Source organism: Pristis pectinata, chromosome 3, assembly GCF_009764475.1.
Source record: "Pristis pectinata isolate sPriPec2 chromosome 3, sPriPec2.1.pri, whole genome shotgun sequence".
Taxonomy (NCBI): Eukaryota; Metazoa; Chordata; class Chondrichthyes; order Rhinopristiformes; family Pristidae; genus Pristis; species Pristis pectinata.
In genome coordinates, this window is record NC_067407.1 from 71,729,829 (window position 1) to 71,753,164 (window position 23,336).

The 23,336-nt window shown below is 49.9% G+C and overlaps 1 protein-coding gene across 1 annotated transcript in view; it reads left to right on the forward strand.

The window, feature by feature from the left end:
• Window positions 1-23,336, forward strand: part of LOC127567967 (interphotoreceptor matrix proteoglycan 1) — a 228,691-nt gene that overhangs the window by 203,253 nt on the left and 2,102 nt on the right. The window contains exons 15-19 of the mRNA XM_052011209.1: window positions 1,727-1,946; window positions 2,764-2,974; window positions 9,062-9,244; window positions 9,384-9,561; window positions 14,239-14,322. Of these exons, the coding sequence (XP_051867169.1) occupies window positions 1,727-1,946; window positions 2,764-2,974; window positions 9,062-9,244; window positions 9,384-9,561; window positions 14,239-14,322 (876 nt within the window). The remainder of the gene's footprint in view (window positions 1-1,726; window positions 1,947-2,763; window positions 2,975-9,061; window positions 9,245-9,383; window positions 9,562-14,238; window positions 14,323-23,336) is intronic.

Genomic DNA, 23,336 nt, shown 5'->3' on the forward strand with positions numbered 1-23,336 from the left:
GCAATTAATTCCAGCATTTTTGTGCTGAGATCTGGCAGACTGGTCACCTGCTCTGTGTTTAAGTTAGTCTTTAAATATGGGAAATATCTCTCTGGAATTCAGAACCAAAGGACATTTGTTACATTAAACCATGGAATGAAGTTCTGTTTGTACTAAGTTAACACCAGTGGCCCGGAAAATGCAGCAATTTAAAGGTAACACTTTGAGGGATGTGTGTGAATTCCCAGTATGGGAGATTAAGGGATGTTGTGGAGAGAGTCATGGAGTCATACAGCAATACAGCATGGATACAGTCCCTTTGGCCCAATGAGTCCATGCCGACCATGGTGCCCACCTAGCTAATTCCAATTTCCTGTGTTCGGCCCATACTCCTCTAAGCCCCACCCCTCCATGTTCCCATCCAAGTGGTTCTTAAATTATACTATTGTACCTACCTCAACCACTTCCTCTGGCAGCACGTTCCATGTACTCACCACCCTCTGGGTGAAAAAGTTGCCCCTCAGGTACCTTTTAAATCTTTCCCCTCTCACCCTAAACCTATGCCCTCTAGTTTTGGACTCCCCTACCCTGGGGAAAAGACTGTTACCATGCACTATAATTTGAGGTGTTTAAAATGGTCACAGAGTCTTTAGCATAGATATTGAGGATCTATTTCCCTAGTGGGGGATTCCAGAGAGAGGAGCCTATAATGTTAAGGAGGAAATTGGGAAGCCTCTCTTCACACAGAGGGGGGTGAAAATCTGGAACTTGGTCACATGAGAGAATGTGGATGCTGCAGTAGGTAAAACCATGATAAAAGCTGGGATTGTTTAGGCTAAGATGTCAATGGGTGCGGAATAAGGTGGATGAACTGAGTTTAGGTTCAGAAATCCATGCTCTCTTTGAACAGAGAGACAAAGTGCAGTGGCTGAATGATCAACAACTCATCCTATACAGATACTGGGATGAGAGAGAGCGTCAATACTGAAGTCACACTTGTGGTGATTAATGTATTTTGGCAGACTATCTAAACTGGTAACACGGAGGGACAATATCAAGTGCACAGTTCTCCATCCTGTCTGGCCCTTGGCACATTTACTGGCAAGTCACAGACTTTGTTTCTTATCTAAGCCAGTCCTTCTTTCTGCAGAGCTGGTCATGTGCACTTGTTCAGATGCCTCAAACAAGTGTACAGGTGTTCAGTCAGTGGCTGCAGTGCAGTTATGAGAAAGGTTAGTACATAGGAAAGGACTACTTCAGACAGCTGGTTTGAGTCCTGTGGCTATTAGGTGTGTCCTCCTCTCAATGGGCCAAACCAGCTAGAAGGGGATCAACATTCAGGTCTGAAGAAATAGAACAGCACAGTGACGCAACTAGTGGAGCCGCTGCCTCACAGCGCCAGAGAGCCCGGTTCAATCCTGACCTCAGGTGCTGTTGGTGTGGAGTTTGCATAATCTCCATCTGACTGTGGGGTTTTCCCCTGGGTGCTCCGGTTTCCTCCCACATCTCATAGACGAATAGCCATCTCCTCCATGAGGCAGAACCTCCAAATCGTGGCCCTCTCAGAGACAACGTACTGAATTCTCTGGAGTGCAACTTGAACCCATAACCTCTGACTCAGAGGGACGAATGTCACCACTGAGCTAAAGTTGAGGCTGAACTTCATCTATTCCAGTTTGGGTAAGCGTGAGAGGGGTGCGGTAGGGTGGAGGTATTTGAAGTTAATGAGCTTCCTTCATCTTTGCAGTTGCTTCCATATCTACAGACCAACCTGACTGGGTTCAGACAGCTGGAGATTCTGAATTTCCGCAATGGTAGTGTCATTGTGAACAGCAAAATGAAGTTTGCCAAGTCTGTTCCGTACAATGTTACCCAGGCAGTCTACTGTGTCTTGGAAGACTTCTGTAACGCAGCGGCCCAAAGGAATAACCTGGAAATCGACAGATATTCTCTCGATGTAGAGCCAGGTAAATGAGTAACAAGGGATTTTGTCTCCTTGTCTGTGTTGACAGCCTGAAGTTTGATAAAAGCTGCAGGCAGCTCCAAGTGCTTTCTTATGTAATCGTTAGTGAGCTTTGTGACTATAAGGAAGCAAATGGACATTGTTGCCTCTAGTTTCTTCTAACTAATCTGAGTGAAAATAACAATTAGTTTAATGGTAGGTGTCAAAGAAAATCAGGAACCCTATCAAACATAGTTTTGAAGAAAATATTCAAGGAGATCACTGGAGTCTGAACTTGGGCTCATTTGAGGCTAAAAATCAAATCTCAAATTCAAAGCGAATAGAGTTTTTGCTTCCCAATACATTTCCAACCCAGAAAGATACCAGAACACAGAAGATACCAGAACAAAATCAATGACATGCGTTAGGCATGCTAACTTTGCAAAATTGATATGGAATCTAAAAGAAATTAAGATTAATATCCAGGGCATCCCAGAAGGAAAATCACTAGAGCATTAAATAAATCACACAAAAGGTATTAAAAATATGTAAGTAATGTGGTTAAGGATCATCCATTCATGTAATGAAGGTTCCATTTGCTTTCTCATTGGTTTGGGATGGTGCTGTGCAACAAAGAAGGACATGTCTGGTGACCACTGTGGGTGTGGGGACATTTGAGATGAGAGGTCATGTGATGAGGTCTCTAGGGGTGTGTCCAACCAAAGCTGTTGACTCTAATCTGCATTGCACTGTCTAATGAGGACTCTGGTATAATGAGGTGTCAGCAAAAAATTCAATTTCAATGTTTGAATCGGTTGGACTAATCTCGAATCTTGTTTCAGCTGACCAAGCCAACACGTGCAAGTTCCAGGCTTGCAATGAATATTCGGAGTGTCAAGTTAACAAACTAACAAAAGAGGCCCAATGTGTGTGCTACCCTGGTTACATCAGCGTGGACGGACTGCCCTGCCAGAGCATCTGCAGCCTCAGACCAAACTATTGCCTCAACAACGGCAAATGTGAGATCGATCCAGAGAAGGGAGCTGTTTGCAGGTTTGTGACTCATTGGGAGACATGCACATGTCAGGGCGAGTCCTAACTACGGAAGGTTATCCATCCTATTTGTGGCAACCAGTATCTCCCTGCACTGTCTCTTTACGTTCAATCAAAAGATTTACCCAAAATAAGTTAAATCACTTCAGATTACTCTGGGAATAAGACATTACTTGAACCTGAAGTCTACCCGTTTACTCATTCGTGACTGAGATTGGGATTGTCATAATCAACATATTCCTCCTATAGCTATTGATCACATCTGATTGACTCGTTCAATCACATTGAAGGATTATAAACAGGTGAAACATTTTCCTCAGTTTTCTGTTTTGCCCATTAGTTCTTTGCATTTGAACACAGTACAAATATATTCTGGTCCTGAATATCTGTACAGCCTAATCTAATAGCCACAACATACCTTGACAGGAAGCAAAAGGAACTTGACTTCCAAGAGCAGATCATTCCCTAATCTCTGACATCGAACTTCTGTCCATGATACACTGTCCCTCTATACTGTCATATACCTCTATCCCTCTATAGCTGTAAATATGTAGACACTTCCCACTTCCTGCATCCTTATTGAATCAAGAAGTTAGAAAAGCCAAAGTAAATCTGAATAGTTAATCTACATTAGCAATGAGGATTTTCTGTTTACAGTAGGGGAACTATGACCCTATGGAAAGTATTGAAAATATATCTCTATTATTTAAGATGGGCAAGAGAAAAGAGAGAGAATGAAATAGGAAATGTGTTGGTCAAACAACTGTTTGTGGGGGAGACAGTGGAAGGGTGGAATGAGCAGAGAAGTTGAAATCATGAAATTGTAAAGGGTATTCACTGTCCACTCCAAGAAGAATGTGACTGCCCCGGAGAGGGTGCAGAGGAGAAAACAAGGATGCAACCACGAGGGGCAAATCTCAGCTGAGGAAAGATTGATTAGGTTGAAACAGAGGAAACAATTGAGATGCATCAAGTAATGAGGGGCCCAGGCAGTGCAATTAGGGAAGACCTATTCCCTTCATGGAGGGTTCAATGAACAGAGGGGCATAGATTTAAAGTAATTATAAGAAGAATTAGAGGGGAGATGGAGGAAGATTTTTTTCCACTTAAGGGTGGCAGGGGATTGGACCTTCCTCCATGAAAGGGTGGTAGAGGCCACAACCCACACTACATGTACACAGATGTGGAGGAGAGGAGTGAGCTACAGGGCCATGGACCCGATGCTGGAAGGTGGAAATAGAACAGCTAGGACACGATAGCCTCCTTCTGTGTCGACAATTCCATTCCTAATAAATGTAACTAACTGCAGAACAGAAGTAATTAATATAATATATGGAGATGATGGTGGGAAACTATTGATGTTGTTTCCAGAAAGAATTTGACAACAATCCCCATGAGAAATGGATGGCTAAAAGTAAGAGATTGGATAGGCAGTAGAAAGAGGTGCACTAGAATGTGTCAGAAGTGTCAAAAGGGTTTTCCCGCAGTCTTAATGGTTCATTTATAATCCGCTGTTCATGTAGCACAAGAAACAGAAATATATTCAGATCTTCCTTATATATCCCTTATTCCTGTGGCTCCCTTCCCCCACCTCGATGACCTGCCCATCTCCTCTCCTCCCCTCCCCCATCCTTTATTCCAATGTCCACTGCCCCTCCTACCAGATTCCTTCTTCTTCAGCCCTCGGCTTCTTCTACCTATCAGCTCTCAGCTTATTACATCTTTCCCCCTCCCCCCACCCACCTACCTTCCCCCTCTCACCTGGATTCGCCTATCACCTGAACTTACCTATCACCTGCCTGCGTGTGCTCCTCCCCCTCCCCCCACCTTCTTATTCTGGCTTCTGTCCTCTTCCCTTCCAGTCCTGACGAAGGGTCTCGGCCTGAAATGTCAACTATTTCCCTCCATGGATGCTGCCTGACCTGTTGAGTTCCTCCAGCACTTTGTGTGCGTTGCTCCAGATTCCAGCATCTGCAGAATCTCTTATGTCTCTATATTCAGATCAGTCAGTTTATGAAGATTGGCGGTGAAGTCAGTCATGCAAAAAGGAGTACAAAATTACACTGAAGCAGTGATGGATTACATTGGCAGCACAGCGGCAGACAGATTTCAAATCAGGCATTTGTGAGGTAATCCATTCTGGTCAAAACAAAAGGTTAGACTTGAGTGCTAATTAGATAGTGAAATGCTAGAAACAGTGGAGGACCAAAGAGATTTAGGGATCAGACACGTTGATCTCAATCATGTACTGGTCAGGCAGCAAAACTTAATAAGCCTATTGGAATGTGGGTCATTTTATTTGAAGGGTTGGAACATATAATAGGTGGATTCATTACAAGTACACAAAACCCTAGTCACGTTGCATCTGGAGTTATGTGTTTATTTCTGGGCACTGCACCTTGTAAACAGGACAGCAGTGCCCTGGTGGGAGAGCAGTGCAGATTGACCAGACTGCTAGCAGAGATCCAATGGTTAAACTAGGAAGAAAGGGTACATCAATTATGATTGGATTCCTGGCATTATAGAAAGTGAAGGGGGGATTTGATTGATATTTCAGGATATTAAAAGAACTTGAGAGGAAAAGCAGAAGAAATGCTTTTCCACTGGTGATGTTCTCTTGGATAAGGAGGCAAGGCCTTAAAACAGAGGCTGGATCATTCACGAGAGAAGTTGAGAAATAGTTCTTTCTTTAAGTGGTCATGGAATTGAGGAACACAGGCAGATGCTGCCAGTGGCAGAACCTGGATTAGAGAGCATTAGCTATAAGGAGCGGCTGGACAAACTTGGGTTGTTTTCTCTGGAGCGTTGGAGGCTGAGAGGAGACCTGATAAGAAGTATATAAAATTATGAGAGGCATAGATAGGGTAGGTAGTTAGAGTCTTTTTCCACAGGCTGAAAATGTCAAATACTAGAGGGCACAGCTATAAGGTGAGAGGGGGAAAGTTTAAAGATGTGTGGGGCAAGTTTTTTCACACAGAGAGTGGTGGGTGCCTGGAATGTGCTGCCACGGGTGATGGTGGAGGCAGATACCATATAAGTGTTTAAGAGGCATTTAGGCAGGTACATGAATAAGCAGGGAATGGAGGGATATGGATCCTGTGCAGGCAGAAGGGATTAGTTTAATTTGGCATTATGCTCGGCACAGACATGGTGGGCCAAAGGGCCTGTTCCTGTGCTGTACTGTTCTGTGGTCTATCCTGGCTCAGCAAAAAGGTTAGGTCTGAGAATGATGGTTTTTGGTATCCAAAGGCAAAGAGGATTGTTGAACCCAGCCAGACAGATGCCAAGTACCAATACGCCATGATTGCTTTGAATGTCAGAATAGGCCTAACAGCCAAAAGGCCTCCTGCTGTCCCTCCATTCCACACTTCTCTCTATTTCTGTCCCAAGTTACCACATCTATACATGTATTGACACTGTTTTTCCATCAACTCTGGAGGTCCCAGGACACTCTCATCTGCTTTGGTCTCTCCCATCTTGCTTATCTCAATTTCATAAGTAGCATGGAGTCTGATCCAAGGAAGTCTTGATCAGCAGAAGGCATAGTCAGGGTTCTGAGGAGTTGGTGGATTAAATATGGGAGGTGGGGGGGGGTGGAGGTGAGGGTGGGAAGGGAGAGGAAGTGCTGTGCTGGCACTGATAGTGGGTAGGTGATAAACTGGTATGATGGTTTTGCTCTAAAGTAGACAAAGAGGACATACCAGTTAATCAAACTCAAAGAGGGTAAAATCCTTGGCTTGGATGGGTTGAGTCCACCTATTTTAGAAGAATCAATGGAAGGTTTAGCAGACGTACTGCCATGCGTTTTAATAATTTGTTCGAAAAAGGTGTAATGTCAGAGGACTGGTGCATGGATGATCAGGTAGAGTGTTAGAATATGCCCAGGGAATTCAAAATGTGAAAAATATAGATATAGAATTATAGATATGAAAAATAATGGAGTCCCTCTAAAGGAGAGAATGGAAGAGCAACTAGAAATGTAAAGTCTAATCATGAATAGTCAGCACAGATTTTGAAAGGGAAGATCTTGTTTGATCAACCTTGTTGAATGTTTTGGGGCAGGTAACTGAGAGGGGTTATAATGGTGGTGTAATAGATGTAATTTATCAGGGCCTCCAATAAGCGACCCCATCACACTATTAGAGAATAGGGCAATGTAGCAGGATGCATTGCTAGTTGGCCTCGAAAAGAGTGGAAGTAAAGGGTATTCTGCTATTAACAGAAGAAGGTGTTCCATGGGGAGCAGTGCTGGGACCAGTGCTGTAAACACTTTGCATTAACAATTTGAACCTTGGAATCCCAAACTGCAGGGGGTGGGGGTGGGGTTACTGGTCAATGCCAAGGAGGACTCCAGCATATTACGGAAGGACTTTAATAACCCTGCAGAACAGGCAAATGATCAGCAGATGCAATTCAACGCAGATAAATATGAGATCAGGAAAAATATGAAGGTGTGAGTCCAGGAGGGACAGAGGGATCTCAGAGTGTAAATAGCCTGATTACCAAAAGGTGTGTGTCACAGGATGACCTTCCCCCCGTGGCCCTTGGGTTTACTTCTAGAGGGAGAGGGGTGAAATATAAGGTCGTCATACTAAACCCGTACTGTATCTCAGCTGGATGGCAGTCAGTGTGCTGGAAATAGTTTTGATCACCATATTGTCGAAGGATATAAAGAAACTAAGAGGACGCAGAGAAGATTTACAAGGATAATAATAGAAATGCGAGGGAGTACGTATTAGAAAAGGATGAATAGACTGGTTGTCTGTGCCCTTGGCTGAGGGGTGACCAATCGAGGTCTTTAAAATAAACACTGGACACAGAGAGAACATTTGCAAAGCAGAACCAGACACCACCAGTAAGTCACCAGGATATCCAACCAAGATTTCAGAAGAAACTTTGTTACCCACAGAGTGGAGAGAAGCTGGGGCTCCCCGCCCCCCCACCCCCGACAGGTTTAGATGAATGGTTTATATTTATTGAAGGGAAGGGCTGGCCAAGCAGAGAAGAGAATGGAGGTGCATGTACTGGATTTAGACAAGGGAGGATGGGAGGAGACCAAGTGCGAGTATAACTGGTAGGGCTGACCGGCCTGTTTCTGCGCTCTCTGTCCCATGCATCTTATCTATATTCATTCGTGATGTTTCAGCTCATTCTCAGACCACCTGCCCCGTGGTCATACCCTCGGGATTTCTGGTTTGATGGTGACACGGGGCAGTGAAAATCTTCATTCTTTCACTTCTTTAAATTTCACATCCCGCCAGCTGCCCTCGGCGACTGCAGCCTGAGCTAAACTCCAGCTCCCACCTCTCTTCCATTACCGGAGCCACCTCCGAGAAGTTTGGTTTCTTTTTATTGCATCCAACACAACTTCCTCCATCATGACACTTGACTCTTCCTCTCTAACCAAGGCATCCCCATTTCGGGCAAAGGGGGCTCTTCTGGCAGCGTTCCCGCTCTCAGGATACAGGGAAGGGCAGCTCACTTGTTGGATTCTCACTATTTCAGCCCTGCGTGCTTTTTATCTTGCACTGCCTAAGCCTCCTTCTCTAACCCAACACTTCATGGGACTCCACTCCTCCCACCTTCTTTCATTTTCTCTGTATTCCTGGTCCTCCTCTCCTTCAGACTTGCTGCTTCTCCGCTCCGTGGCCCTCAGTCTCTCGTGGGCCTCTGAGTAAGACCTGAGTAAGCTTGCAACTCGAGGCCGAAGAGACCCTCATCACCCAACTAACTGAACATTACAACCTCAGGATCCTGGCTTAAACAAGAATTAGTGCTGGGAGAAACCGAAAGGGCAAAATCAAAAGGTGATCATGTTATGGGTAACGTTGGAGGAAGCTGATGTGTGAAATGAGTCCCAGTGTCGACAGTGTCGAATTCACACAGAATGCTAACCTGCTTTCTGATTGTGTGATGGATGTGGTTCTAACACTGGACCAATAACGCAGCTCCCCGATACCAATAAAGGAATGCTACGTGCACCTGACCCTAGGGCACCCTTGTACCTGGGACAGGATTCTTTCCTTCCAAGGGCAGATCTTGTGTTAACAGGACTTATACAGATAACTTATGTGCTTTAAATTCCAGATGCCACATAGGGTCTGACTGGTTATACCGAGGCAAGCGCTGCACTGAGCTCGAGACCGAGCCGCTGGTTACCATGGTTACCGTTTTGTCCATTTTTGGTTTGCTGCTTCTTGCTTCAATTCTGACCCTCACCTTGCCAAAGGTGTACCACCAACTGGTGAAAAACAAGAGCGAACGTTTTCTGTAAGCCTGCTTTTTTTTAATGACCTCTTCCAATATTTTCCTTCAAAGGCTTTTTTTCTCTTGTGCTTTGAAACAGATTTTTTCCTGAGTCTTTGTTCTTATAATGTTTGCGGAATTCCCAATCTGCTCTGTAACTTAGACAAGTCCGTGGCCTCGAGGGCAAGGCACGTTTTAACCCAGCCTTTGAACAGGATGAGCCATTGGATGTTGGCCATTGTCATCCAAATGGTTCCCTCAGACGACTGCACACCACTACTGCTGCACCATCCCCACAGGAGTTAAAGAGAAAGCTTGAAAATCTAAAATGTAGCCAAGAGGTAACTGCACCAAACCTTTTTTTTAAATAAATGCACCTTTTTTTTCTTTCTCTTCTTTGACCAGAACTCTCAACCTCATTTCTGATATTGTAGGCCATTTATTTTATCCTGTTTTCTATTTTTAATCTAATGAAGTTATTTTTGATTGTTGCTGGAACATCTTTGTCATGTGTGCTTTTTCTTCTTCTTAAACAGTTCCTCGGTTCGAGGCTGACTTGTCTCAAAGTCAAAGTCCAGTTTATTGTCATGTGCACAAGTACATGTATGCACAGATGCAATGGAAAGCTTACTTGCAGCACCATCACAGGCACATAGTGTCATACAAGCAGCATTCACAAGAAAAACATAAATTAAACATATGTGATACACAATTTTTACCAGAAAGAACATAAATAGAACAAAAAGAGTCCATTTTAGTGCAAAGTGGTCATAGTGTTGCTCTACTATAGTGATTATGGTTGTGCTGGTTGGTTCAAGAACCGAATGGTTGAAGAGAAGTAGCTGTTTTTGAACCTAGTGGTGTGGGACTTCAGGCTTCTGTACCTCATACCCGATTGTAGCTACGAGAAGATGGCATGGCCCGGATGGTGGGGATATTTGATGATGGATATTGCCTTCTTCAGTTCCGATGAGAACCAGTATGAGCCCCACAGACTCTGCAACAGGAGGGCGCCAGGTGCCTGATAGGGCGAGTGGCAGGATAGTTGGCCTTTGTGATTGGCCACCACGAGCTCCATCGGAGGTGGGCATTGCCTTCCTGGATGCTTCTTCACCATTGTGGGTGCTCAAGGGCCAGGCATTCCCATGAGTTGCTGAGGATCGTAGACTTTTCAACAAGACTTTCAGAATGTCCTCGAAGAGTTTTCTCTACCTTCCTGGAAATCTCTCTTCTGGAGTCCAATGTCAAGCATGGGGCCAATGTGGTTGGTGGGACCTGTTTGAGTGTGATCAGATCTTCGATCTGGGGATGTTGGCTGAAGAAAGGATGCTGGCATTGGTGGACCTCTTGCTGAGGGATTTTGCAGAGACTTCGTTGGTAGTGTCTCTGCAGTACTGTGAGTCTTCCACTGTAGGTGTTCCGTGTTCCAGATATATACAGGAGGGCAGGGGAGACGATGAACTTTCTGCTGGATTTGAGCTCGTGAACTTCGAAAACTCTTTTCCTCAAATGGTTTAGTGGTTTCCTGAAGGGGTTGGCAATTGACATCTGCCTTTGCCAGGAGGTGTCCCCCGAGAGATGGGAAGCAGTCTCGCCATGGACCTCGTTTGTTGGCGGGGCATTGTTGTACAGTGCGGACAGGTGGACGGGTTGACAGAGCTGATGTTTGGTGCGAAGCCCCTTGTACACTTCAGTGAAGGGGTGAACAATGGCTTGTGCAGCTCAACCTCTGAATACATATACACACACACACACACACACACACACACACTCTCACACACACACACACACACCCCCACACACTCTCTCTCACACACACACAAACTCACATACACACACACACCCACACACTCTCACAAACACACACACACACATTTTCTATGTATAGTGATAACTTGGGGTGACCTTAGTTCTGGAGTGAAGGTGACATTGGTTAACCAGACGCTGACTGGAGGTGATGAGGATTGAGATGACAGCAGTGACACTCCAGGGATTGGCTCCGTGCTGACCCTGTGGTGAGGATCTTGCCTTCATGCAGCAGATGGAGAACAGTGGCGAGTTTATAAGGACAGACAGATTTGGTATTGGTATTGGTTTATTATTGTCACTTGTACAGAGGTACAGTGAAAAGCTTGTCTTACAAACTGATCGTACAGGTCAATTCATTACACAGTGCAGTTACATTGGGTTAGTACAGAGTGCATTGAGGTAGTACATGTAAAAACAATAACAGTACAGAGTAAAGTGTCACAGCGACAGAAAAAGTGCAGTGCAAGGTCACAACAAGATAGATCATGAGGTCATAGTCCATCTCATTGAATAAGGGAACTGTTCAATAGTCTTATCACAGTGGGGTAGAAGCTGTCCTTAAGTCTGGTGGTACGTGTCCTCAGCTCCTGTATCTTCTACCCGATGGAAGAGGAAAGAAGAGAGAATGTCCCGGGTGGGTGGGGTCTGCTACACGAAGACAACGAGAGGTAAAGCCAGAGTCCAAAGAGGGGAGGCTGGTGTCCGTGATGCTCTGGGCTGTGTCCACAACTCTCTGCAGCTTCCTGTGGTCCTGGGCAGAGCAGTTGCCGTACCAAGCCATGATACATCCAGATAGGATGCTTTCTATGGTGCATTGGTAAAAGTTAGTGAGAGTCAAAGGGGAGAAACCAAATTTCTTTAGCCTCCTGAGGAAGTAGAGGCGCTGGTGAGCTTTCTTGGCCGTGGTATCAACGTGATTTGACCAGGACAGGCTGTTGGTGATGTTCACTCCCAGGAACTTGAAGCTCTCAACCCTCTCGATCTCGGCACCATTGATGTAGACAGGTGCATGTACACCGGCCCCTTTCCTAAAGTCAATGACCAGCTCTTTTGTTTTGTTGACATTGAGGGAAAGGTTGTTGTCATGACACCATTCCACTAAGCTCTCTTTCTCCTTCCTGTACTCCGATTCATCACTGTTTGACATACAACCTGCAACGGTGGTATCATCTGCAAACTTGTAGATGGAGTTAGAGCAGAATCTGGCCACACAGTCATGAGTGTACAGGGAGTAGAGTAGAGGGCTGAGGACACAGCCTTGTGGGGCACCAGTGTTGAGAATAATCATGTCGGATTAAAGAGGATTCCCCATAATCGTTTTTAATTTGACAGGGTGCAACCCCTTGTGAGATCAAGACAGGCTGTGGGCAGTCTCTATATTTTCCTTGGATTTGTTACGGGGTGAAGATCACTTTCAATACACACTCTGATGGGGAGAATTAGGATTGCAACTCTGGGAGCAGCTCTTCCAGCACTGGTAGGAGGTGGTTCAGAAGGATAATAACTTGCTCCATGGGGAACAGCAGGGAGAACATTCTGTGGTCACCACAGTCGGATTTGCTTCAGTTCTGGAAGATGGCTGTGATTATAGTGCTTAGATTGCATTTAGCAACCTTATACAATGCAAAAGCAAATCTAAATCACCATCAGACTTCAAAAGGGACACAGACGATCTGGGAAAGATCGTGCTGCAAGGTTCTGAGGCACCCTGCTGGAGACCAGGTGTTGCAGCATTTGTCATTGACTCCCACTGTCGATGACCCTCTCCCATTAGTAACGCCCCATTTTCAGACTGGTGCTGAGGCAAACGATGGAATCAGAACACCATGAGAGACGTTCATAGTCAATTAAGCTGCACCTTAGGAAGTGTGTACCAGAATGTTAAACGCTCATCTCCACTGTTTTAACAACTTACAGATAAAGTCTGAAATGTACACAGAGTAATCCAGAGTCATATTATATCCAAGGTTATAAATAATTAGCTTTGAGCTACATTGCCCCTCTCATTACTGGAACGTTTTGGCAAGAGAGAAGGCTGCTCGTGCAGATGAGAACCATTAGATAATTGAGGTGGTGTTTGACTTCTCAGGCTTAGATTTCCCCAGTGAGAAGTTTCCTGTGTCAGGGTAGGGTGAGTGTTAGTGGGAGGCTGGGGATGTCAGAAGGAACATGGCCTTTTTTTAACAGAGGTACGGTGAAGAGTGCAAAGAAAGGTCTGCAGGACTTGTCACCCATCCCTAACTACCTTGAGGAGGTGGCTGTCGACCTCTCCCCAAATCGCTGTGATCCCTGTGTAGTGTAGATTCCACAGTGGCGGAATCAGGGGTTCCAGGATTTGTTGCTGATGAAGGTACATGGACCAACGTTCAGGTTAGGATGAGGGTGGTGGTGTTGTTGTCATGGAGACTGTGGACATCCGCCGGTGGGGATGCCATCCCAATCTCCCCAACACACTGGTGATTTCTCCAGCTACCTTTTGCTGTTTTCATCAGAGAGATTTTTGTTTGTCCATTACTTGGGAGTAATCACAAGGCAGTATATTCATGGAGAGCTGAGCCAAGTGTAACATTCCAACTTGGGATCTGATAGTCAGGATTCCAGCATTCACATACAGCAGGGAAGTAGGTTACCAGCACAGAAAGCTGGAATACCGCTGTTTTAAGGAAGCAGAACCAAGCATAATCTGTCTGAAGGCAAGGCCATGGTCTCTGCTTTCCTTCCACTCGATTCCTTTACTTTCAGGGTAACTGAGTTGTTTTTTTGCAGTTTTCTCATTTCTAACAAAGGCAACGTTCCAAAGGTGCCATGTCAGATATGGACGGATCCGTCACTGAGCTCACTCCTATGTTTCTCTCTTCTGTGATGTAGATGTAGAGAGTGCCAGCAGTCTGGTCTTCCAGGTGAGTAATGGTGTGCATTCAGAGGGACTCCTGTAACCCTGGACGGGCTTTAAGATGGAGTCAGCGGCTTATCTACCGAGCCATCCTTGTAATGTGACACCCTGGCGGGACTGTGGATCTGAGGATTGTGTGTTTCAGCTCACTGTACATACTTCTGTCCAATTCACATTTATTGTTATAGCATGGGTAACAAGTAATAAGATGGATCACATTACACAAGCTCTATCATTCAACACCTTCTGTTACATACTGACCTCAGCCGCTGCATACAGTACAACTGAAGCCACGATTCTGGTTTTATTCACATAGGCCACTGGAGTTTCCTACAAGACCAAGTCTGACCAGCTAGCATCAAAACCTATGCAGTGGGAGCAGCATCCACAGCACACAGAGGTGAGCTTTGAAAACAATGTTTTGGATGGACCAACTTCACCTTGTACAGTAAAAGAAATCCAAAAAATGCAGATGCTGGAAAACTGAAACAAAAGCAAAAAAAAAGCTGGGAACACTCAGCAGGTCGGGCAGCATCTAGAGAGGAGAAACAGTCGAGAAACAAGAGGCTGCAGATGCTGGAATCTGGAGTAAGGCACAATCAGCTGGAAGGACTCAGCGGGTCGAGCAGCATCTGTGGGGGGAAAGGAATTGTTAACGTTTCAGGTTGAAACTCTGCATGTTTCCTGTAGGGTTTCAACCCAAAACGTTGACAATTCCTTTCCCCTACAGATGCTGCTCGAATCACCGAGTTCCTCCAGCAGGTTGTTGGCTGCTGCAGGAGGAGAAACAGTTAATGTCTTGGGGCTGAAACATTAACTGTTTCTCTCTCCACAGATGCTGCCTGGCCTGTTGAGTGTTTCCTGCAGTTTTTGATTTGACTCATGTGTTCTGTGTGATTTTGTATGTCTGAGTAAAATGGCTTTTATAATTAAGAGTGCAAAAGTAAAAAGATAATTAGAATTGCCTGGATTAGAGGGCTTGTGCCATAAGGAGAGGTTGGACAAACTTGGGTTGTTTTCTCTGGAGCAGCGGAGGCTGATAGAAGTTTATAAGATTATGAGAGGCATGGATAGACAGCTGGTATTTTTTTTCCCAGGGTTGAAATGTCTAATACTAGCGGACATGCATTTAAGGTGAGAGGGGATAAGTTCAAAGGTGATGCACATCCCTTTCAACACAGGCGATGCACGCCCCTTTTAAAACTTTTAACACAGAGTGGTGGGTGCCTGAAATGCGCTGACAGGGATGGTGGTGGAGGCAGATACAATAAAGGCATTTAAGAAGCTCTGAGATAGGCACATGAATGTGCAGAGAATGGAGGGATATGATCATTGTGTAAGCAGAAGAGATTAGCTCAGTTAGGCATTTAATTACTAGGATAATTAGGTCGGTACAACACCGTGGGCCGAAGGGCTTGTTCCGATGCTGAACTGTTCTATGTTATGGAACATAAGACCTGGAGCTGGAGTAGGCCAATCAACCTGTGGAACCTGCTTCACCTTCAATCAGGGTGCAGCTGATCTAATCCTGGCCTCAGTTCCATTTTCCTACCTATTCCTCATAACCCTTGACCACCCTGTGGTTATTGGAAAGATGAGGCCAAAGCATTCAGTTTGCACTGCTTTGGCTTCATCTTTCCAATAACCACAGGGTCTGTCAGAATCATGTCTGGGGTGGGAGACTGTAGCCATGTAGAGACACTTGAGATCCTAGGACACTTCTCAGTGGAGGTGAGGAGCTGATCCTTGGAGGAACCTGTAACGATCAGTGCATCTGATGGATTGAGGGGTTCTGGTTACAGATCCTGTGAGAAGAGTCAAAGTGAATTTTCACCAAAGCTTTGTGGCCAAGCTTTGGGAGCATGTTTTTTTTCATTATTATTGTCAGATAGAAAGATATTTAGAACTCTCAGGTGGAATATGAGGAGCCAGGGAAAAGGTAGTGATCTCAGAAATATTCTCAATGCCCACATGCCAATGAGTATCAGAGGTAGGAGGAGACGGCAGGCAGGTGCATGGCTGGTGAGGTGGAATTGCAACTGGTTTATTATTGTCACACGTACCAAGATGCAGTGAAAAGCTTTGGTTTTGCATGCCATCCAAACAGATTGTGCAATACATAAGTACTTTGAGATAGTAAAGAGGAAAACAATACATAGAATATAGTGTTACAGTTACAGAGAAAGTGCAGTGCAGGTAGACAATAAGGTGCAAGGGCCAAGACGAGGTAGATTGGGAGATCAGGAGTTCAGCTTTTAGCTGCAGCATGGAGTATTTCAGGTTCTTGGGAAGCTGTGTCCGCTGCTGGGGGAAGGAGGGTCTGTATTCCAGGGATAGATTTTAACAGGACACAGCTGATGCAATGTTCTCCTCCTCCTCATTTAGACAGGTACGTGGATAGGAAAGGCTTAGACGGTGTTACGTTCCAGCAACAAAAGAAACACACCGAGTCATGAATAAGTGTTAAAAACTATTTTATTAATAACTACTTATGATAATAAAAAAAAATAAAAGTAAAAATGTTAGATCTTAAACATTAACCCCAAAAACTAAACTCGAAATGTGTGTGTGGCAAATTCCCAAACTCCAAGTCTAGGAATAGTTCTCAAAGTTCAGTTCAGCAAGCCGTAAGGTGAAATGTGAGCAAAGGCTTCTGTAAAACCACCCTTGACTGAAGTGAATAAGTAGAGAGAAAATAGAGAGTAATTACAAAATCCAAGTGTTCCACGATGGAACCCATACGACACCTCAATCACTGATGATCTCCATTCCTTTGTTCCAAAGTATCTGCCACCCTGAAAGGCATTCGAGACATGGCCGTCCACACAAATACCTGTTTCCCTCTACAGGTTAATGACAAAGTGAACTCAACTGGATTATTCCAAAAATCCATACGTGGATTGTAGTGACAGACTATCATCCATCGATACAGAAACCAGCAGGCAGTGTCTTTCTCTCTCTCTCTCCTTCTCTCTGACTCCAACTGCTCCAAAAACGTCATCATGTCCTTATCTCCTGTTGTTGTCAGAATCACGCCCCAAACAAACACACACACACACAAACACACACACACACACACACACACACACACACACAAATGTGCTGTGCCTTAAAGGGGCATTCACCCACAGTAACCTAATCTGTAACAAGGGATATGGGCCAAACTCAGGCAAATAGGACGAGCTCAGGTAGACATCTTGGTCGACATGGACGGGTTGGGCTGAAGGGCCTGCTTCTGTGCTAGATAACTCTGTGACTCTTCTGACTCGAGGGGCTAACTAGAAGTATTGGGGAGGGGTTAACCTAATGTAACAGGGCAGGGGAACCAAGCGGAAGCAGAAAGGACCAGGAACAAGATCAGAGGACATGGCGACATAAAAAAACAGTAAAAATAGAAATACCACAAAAATTACAGGGACCTGATTGTAGAACAGCAAAAATGACAAAGGAGCACAGGGTCAGTGTACGGGGACCTCAGCCCTGGTCCACAGTGCACAGGCTCAGTGTACGGAGACCTCAGCCCGGGTCAACCGTGCACAGGCTCAGTGTACGGGGACCTCAGCCCGGATCCACCGTGCACAGGGTCAGTGTACTGGGACCTCAGCCCTGGTCCACCGTGCACAGGGTCAGTGTACTGGGACCTCAGCCCTGGTCCACCGTGCACAGGGTCAGTGTACTGGGACCTCAGCCCGGGTCCACCGTGCACAGGGTCAGTGTACTGGGACCTCAGCCCTGGTCCACCGTGCACAGGGTCAGTGTACTGGGACCTCAGCCCGGGTCCACCGTGCACAGGCTCAGTGTACGGGAACCTCAGCCCGGGTCCACCGTGCACAGGGTCAGTGTACGGGGACCTCAGCCTGGGTCCACCGTGCACAGGGTCAGTGTACGGGGACCTCAGCCTGGGTCCACCGTGCACAGGGTCAGTGTACTGGGACCTCAGCCCGGGTCCACCGTGCACAGGGTCAGTGTACGGCGACCTCAGCCTGGGTCCACCGTGCACAGGGTCAGCGTACTGGGACCTCAGGCCTGGTCCACCGTGCACAGGGTCAGTTTAGTGGGACCTCAGCCCTGGTCCACCGTGCACAGGGTCAGTGTACTGGGACCTCAGCCCTGGTCCACCGTGCACAGGCTCAGTGTACTGGGACCACAGCCCGGGTCCACCGTGCACAGGGTCAGTGTACGGGGACCTCAGCCCGGGTCCACCGTGCACAGGGTCAGTGTACTGGGACCTCAGCCCTGGTGCACCGTGCACAGGGTCAGTGTACTGGGACCTCAGCCCTGGCCAACCGTGCACAGGGTCAGTGTACTGGGACCTCAGCCCTGGTCCACCGTGCACAGGGTCAGTGTACGGGGACCTCAGCCCTGTTCCACCGTGCACAGGGTCAGTGTACGGGGACCTCAGCCCGGGTCCACCGTGCAAAGGGTCAGTGTACGGGGACCTCAGCCCGGGTCCACCGTGCACAGGGTCAGTGTACTGGGACCTCAGCCCGGGTCCACCGTGCACAGGGTCAGTGTACGGGGACCTCACCACGGGTCCACCATGCACAGGGTCAGTGTACTTGGACCTCAGCCCGGGTCCACCGTGCACAGAGTCAGTGTACGGGGACCTCAGCCCTGGTCCACCATGCACAGGCTCAGTGTACGGGGACCTCAGCCCTGGTCCACCGTGCACAGGGTCAGTGTACGGGGACCTCAGCCCTGGTCCAGCGGGACCTCAGCCCTGGTCCACCGTGCACAGTGTCAGTGTTCTGGGACCTCAGCCCGGGTCCACCGTGCACAGGGTCAGTGTACGGGGACCTCAGCCCGGGCCACCGTGCACAGGGTCAGTGTACGGGGACCTCAGCCCGGGTCCACCGTGCACAGGGTCAGTGTACGGGGACCTCAGCCCGGGTCCACCGGGACCTCAGCCCTGGTCCACCGTGCACAGGGTCAGTGTACTCGGACCTCAGCCCTTGTCCACCGTGCACGGGGTCAGTGTACTGGGACCTCAGCCCTGCTCCACCGTGCACAGGGTCAGTGTACTGGGACCTGAGCCCTGGTCCACCGTGCACAGGGTCAGTGTACTGGGAACTCAGCCCTGGTCCACCGTGCACAGGGTCAGTGTACTGGGACCTCAGCCCTGGTCCATTGTGCACAGGGTCAGTGTACTGGGACCTCAGCCCTGGTCCACCGTGCACAGGCTCAGTGTACTGGGACCTCAGCCCGGGTCCACCGTGCACAGGCTCAGTGTACGGGGACCTCAGCCCGGGTCCACCGTGCACAGGCTCAGTGTACGGGGACCTCAGCCCGGATCCACCGTGCACAGGCTCAGTGTACGGCGACCTCAGCCCGGATCCACCGTGCACAGGGTCAGTGTACTGGGACCTCAGCCCTGGTCCACCGTGCACAGGGTCAGTGTACTCGGACCTCAGCCCTTGTCCACCGTGCACGGGGTCAGTGTACTGGGACCTCAGCCCTGGTCCACCGTGCACAGGGTCAGTGTACGGGGACCTCAGCCCGGGTCCACCGTGCACAGGGTCAGTGTACTGGGACCTCAGCCCTGGTCCACCGTGCACAGTGTCAGTGTACGGGGACCTCAGCCCTGGTCCACCGTGCACAGGGTCAGTGTACTGGGACCTCAGCCCTGGTCCACCGTGCACAGGGTCAGTGTACTGGGACCTCAGCCCTGGTCCACCGTGCACAGGGTCAGTGTACTGGGACCTCAGCCCTGGTCCACCGTGCACAGGGTCAGTGTACTGGGACCTCAGCCCTGGTCCACCGTGCACAGGGTCAGTGTACTGGGACCTCAGCCCTGGTCCACCGTGCACAGGGTCAGTGTACTGGGACCTCAGCCCGGGTCCACCGTGCACAGGGTCAGTGTACGGGGACCTCAGCCCGGGTCCACCGTGCTCAGGGTCAGTGTACGGGGACCTCAGCCCGGGTCCACCGTGCTCAGGGTCAGTGTACGGGGACCTCAGCCCGGGTCCACCGTGCACAGGGTCAGTGTACGGGGACCTCAGCCCGGGTCCACCGTGCACAGGCTCAGTGTACTGGGACCTCAGCCCGGGTCCACCGTGCACAGGGTCAGTGTACTGGGACCTCAGCCCTGGTCCACCGTGCACAGGGTCAGTGTATGGGGACCTCAGCCCGGGTCCACCGTGCACAGGGTCAGTGTACTGGGACCTCAGCCCGGGTCCACCGTGCACAGGCTCAGTGTACGGGGACCTCAGCCCGGATCCACCGTGCACAGGGTCAGTGTACGGGGACCTCAGCCCGGATCCACCGTGCACAGGCTCAGTGTACGGGGACCTCAGCCCGGGTCCACCGTGCACAGGGTCAGTGTACGGGGGACCTCAGCCCGGGTCCACCGTGCACAGGGTCAGTGTACGGGGACCTCAGCCCAGGTCCACCGTGCACAGGGTCAGTGTACGGGGACCTCAGCCCGGGTCCACCGTGCACAGGGTCAGTGTACTGGAACCTCAGCCCTGGTCCACCGGGACCTCAGCCCTGGTCCACCGTGCACAGGGTCAGTGTACTGGGACCTCAGCCCTGGTCCACCGTGCACGGGGTCAGTGTACTGGGACCTCAGACCTGGTCCACCGTGCACAGGGTCAGTGTACTGGGACCTCAGCCCTGGTCCACCGTGCACAGTGTCAGTGTACTGGGACCTCAGCCCTGGTCCACCGTGCACAGGGTCAGTGTACTGGGACCTCAGCCCTGGTCCACCGTGCACAGGGTCAGTGTACTGGTAACTCAGCCCTGGTCCACCGTGCACAGGGTCAGTGTACTGGGACCTCAGCCCTGGTCCACCGTGCACAGGGTTAGTGTACTGGGAACTCAGCCCTGGTCCACCGTGCACAGGGTCAGTGTACGGGGACCTCAGCCCGGATCCACCGTGCACAGGGTCAGTGTACGGGGACCTCAGCCCTGGTCCACCGTGCACAGGGTCAGTGTACGGGGACCTCAGCCCGGGTCCACCGTGCACAGGGTCAGTGTACGGGGACCTCAGCCCGGGTCCACCGTGCACAGGGTCAGTGTACGGGGACTTCAGCCCGGGTCCACCGTGCACAGGGTCTGTGTACTGGGACCTCAGCCCGGGTCCACCGTGCACAGGGTCAGCGTACTGGGACCTCAGCCCTGGTCCACCGTGCACAGGGTCAGTGTACTGGGACCTCAGCCCTGGTCCACCGTGCACAGGCTCAGTGTACTGGGACCTCAGCCCGGGTCCACCGTGCACAGGCTCAGTGTACGGGGACCTCTGCCCGGGTCCACCGTGCACAGGCTCAGTGTACGGGGACCTCAGCCCGGATCCACCGTGCACAGGGTCAGTGTACGGGGACCTCAGCCCTGGTCCACCGTGCACAGCGTCAGTGTACTCGGACCTCAGCCCTTGTCCACCGTGCAAGGGGTCAGTGTACTGGGACCTCAGCCCTGGTCCACCGTGCACAGGGTCAGTGTACGGGGACCTCAGCCCGGGTCCACCGTGCACAGGGTCAGTGTACTGGGACCTCAGCCCTGGTCCACCGTGCGCAGTGTCAGTGTAAGGGGACCTCAGCCCTGGTCCACCGTGCACAGGGTCAGTGTACTTGGACCTCAGCCCTGGTCCACCGTGCACAGGGTTAGTGTACTGGGACCTCAGCCCTGGTCCACCGTGCACAGGGTCAGTGTACTGGGACCTCAGCCCTGGTCCACCGGGACCTCAGCCCTGGTCCACCGTGCACAGGGTCAGTGTACTCGGACCTCAGCCCTGGTCCACCGTGCACAGGGTCAGTGTACTGGGACCTCAGCCCTGGTCCACCCTGCACAGGGTCAGTGTACTGGGACCTCAGCCCTGGTCCACCGTGCACAGAGTCAGTGTACTGGGACCTCAGCCCTGGTCCACCGTGCACAGGGTCAGTGTACTGGGACCTCAGCCCGGGTCCACCGTGCACAGGGTCAGTGTATGGGGACCTCAGCCCGGGTCCACCGTGCACAGGGTCAGTGTACGGGGACCTCAGCCCGGGTCCACCGTGCTCAGGGTCAGTGTACGGGGACCTCAGCCCGGGTCCACCGTGCACAGGGTCAGTGTACGGGGACCTCAGCCCGGGTCCACCGTGCACAGGCTCAGTGTACTGGGACCTCAGCCCGGGTCCACCGTGCACAGGGTCAGTGTACTTGGACCTCAGCCCGGGTCCACCGTGCACAGGGTCAGTGTACTGGGACCTCAGCCCTGGTCCAGCGGGACCTCAGCCCTGGTCCACCGTGCACATTGTCAGTGTTCTGGGACCTCAGCCCTGGTCCACCGTGCACAGGGTCAGTGTACGGGGACCTCAGCCCGGGTCCACCGTGCACAGGGTCAGTGTACGGGGACGTCAGCCCGGGTCCACCGTGCACCCGGTCAGTTCACGGGGACGTCAGCCCGGGTCCACCGTCCACAGGGTCAGTGTACGGGGACCTCAGCCCGGGTCCACCGTGCACAGGGTCAGTGTACTGGGACCTCAGCCCTGGTCCACCATGCACAGGGTCAGTGTACTGGGACCTCAGCCCTGGTCCACCGGGACCTCAGCCCTGGTCCACCATGCACAGGGTCAGTGTACTGGGACCTCAGCCCTGGTCCACCGGGACCTCAGCCCTGGTCCACCGTGCACAGGGTCAGTGTACTGGGACCTCAGCCCTGGTCCACCGTGCACAGTGTCAGTGTACTGGGACCTCAGCCCTGGTCCACCGTGCACAGGGTCAGTGTACTGGGACCTCAGCCCTGGTCCACCGTGCACAGGGTTAGTGTACTGGGAACTCAGCCCTGGTCCACCGTGCACAGGGTCAGTGTACTGGTAACTCAGCCCTGGTCCACCGTGCACAGGGTCAGTGTACGTGGACCTCAGCCCTGGTCCACCGTGCACAGGGTTAGTGTACTGGGAACTCAGCCCTGGTCCACCGTGCACAGTGTCAGTGTACTGGGACCTCAGCCCTGGTCCACAGTGCACAGGGTCAGTGTACTGGGACCTCAGCCCTGGTCCACCGTGCACAGGGTCAGTGTACTTGGACTTCAGCCCTAGTCCACTGTGCACAGGGTCAGTGTACTGGGACCTCAGCCCTGGTCCACTGTGCACGGGGTCAGTGGTATGGTGCTGCCTAGGTCACTTTCTTCCTTTCTCTTTGTACTCTTCCCCCCACCACCACACAACTTCCTCCTGTTACCTCCTCTCCTACTGAACAACTGTCTGCACATGGTGAATGGTTAGTGACTCTTGATTACCTGGGTCCTTGCTCAAGATGTGCACCTCAAAATCCTGTACAAAAAGCACCAGGAAAAACTAACATGGCCATCCACACTGTGTCACTTCATATTCTCTGTGTCAATTTCACATGTCAGCCAAAAGCAAACCAACTGCAGAATACTGAAGTGAAAGCCTGAAGTGCTGGAAACACTCAGCAAGTCAGGTAGCATCCATGGGG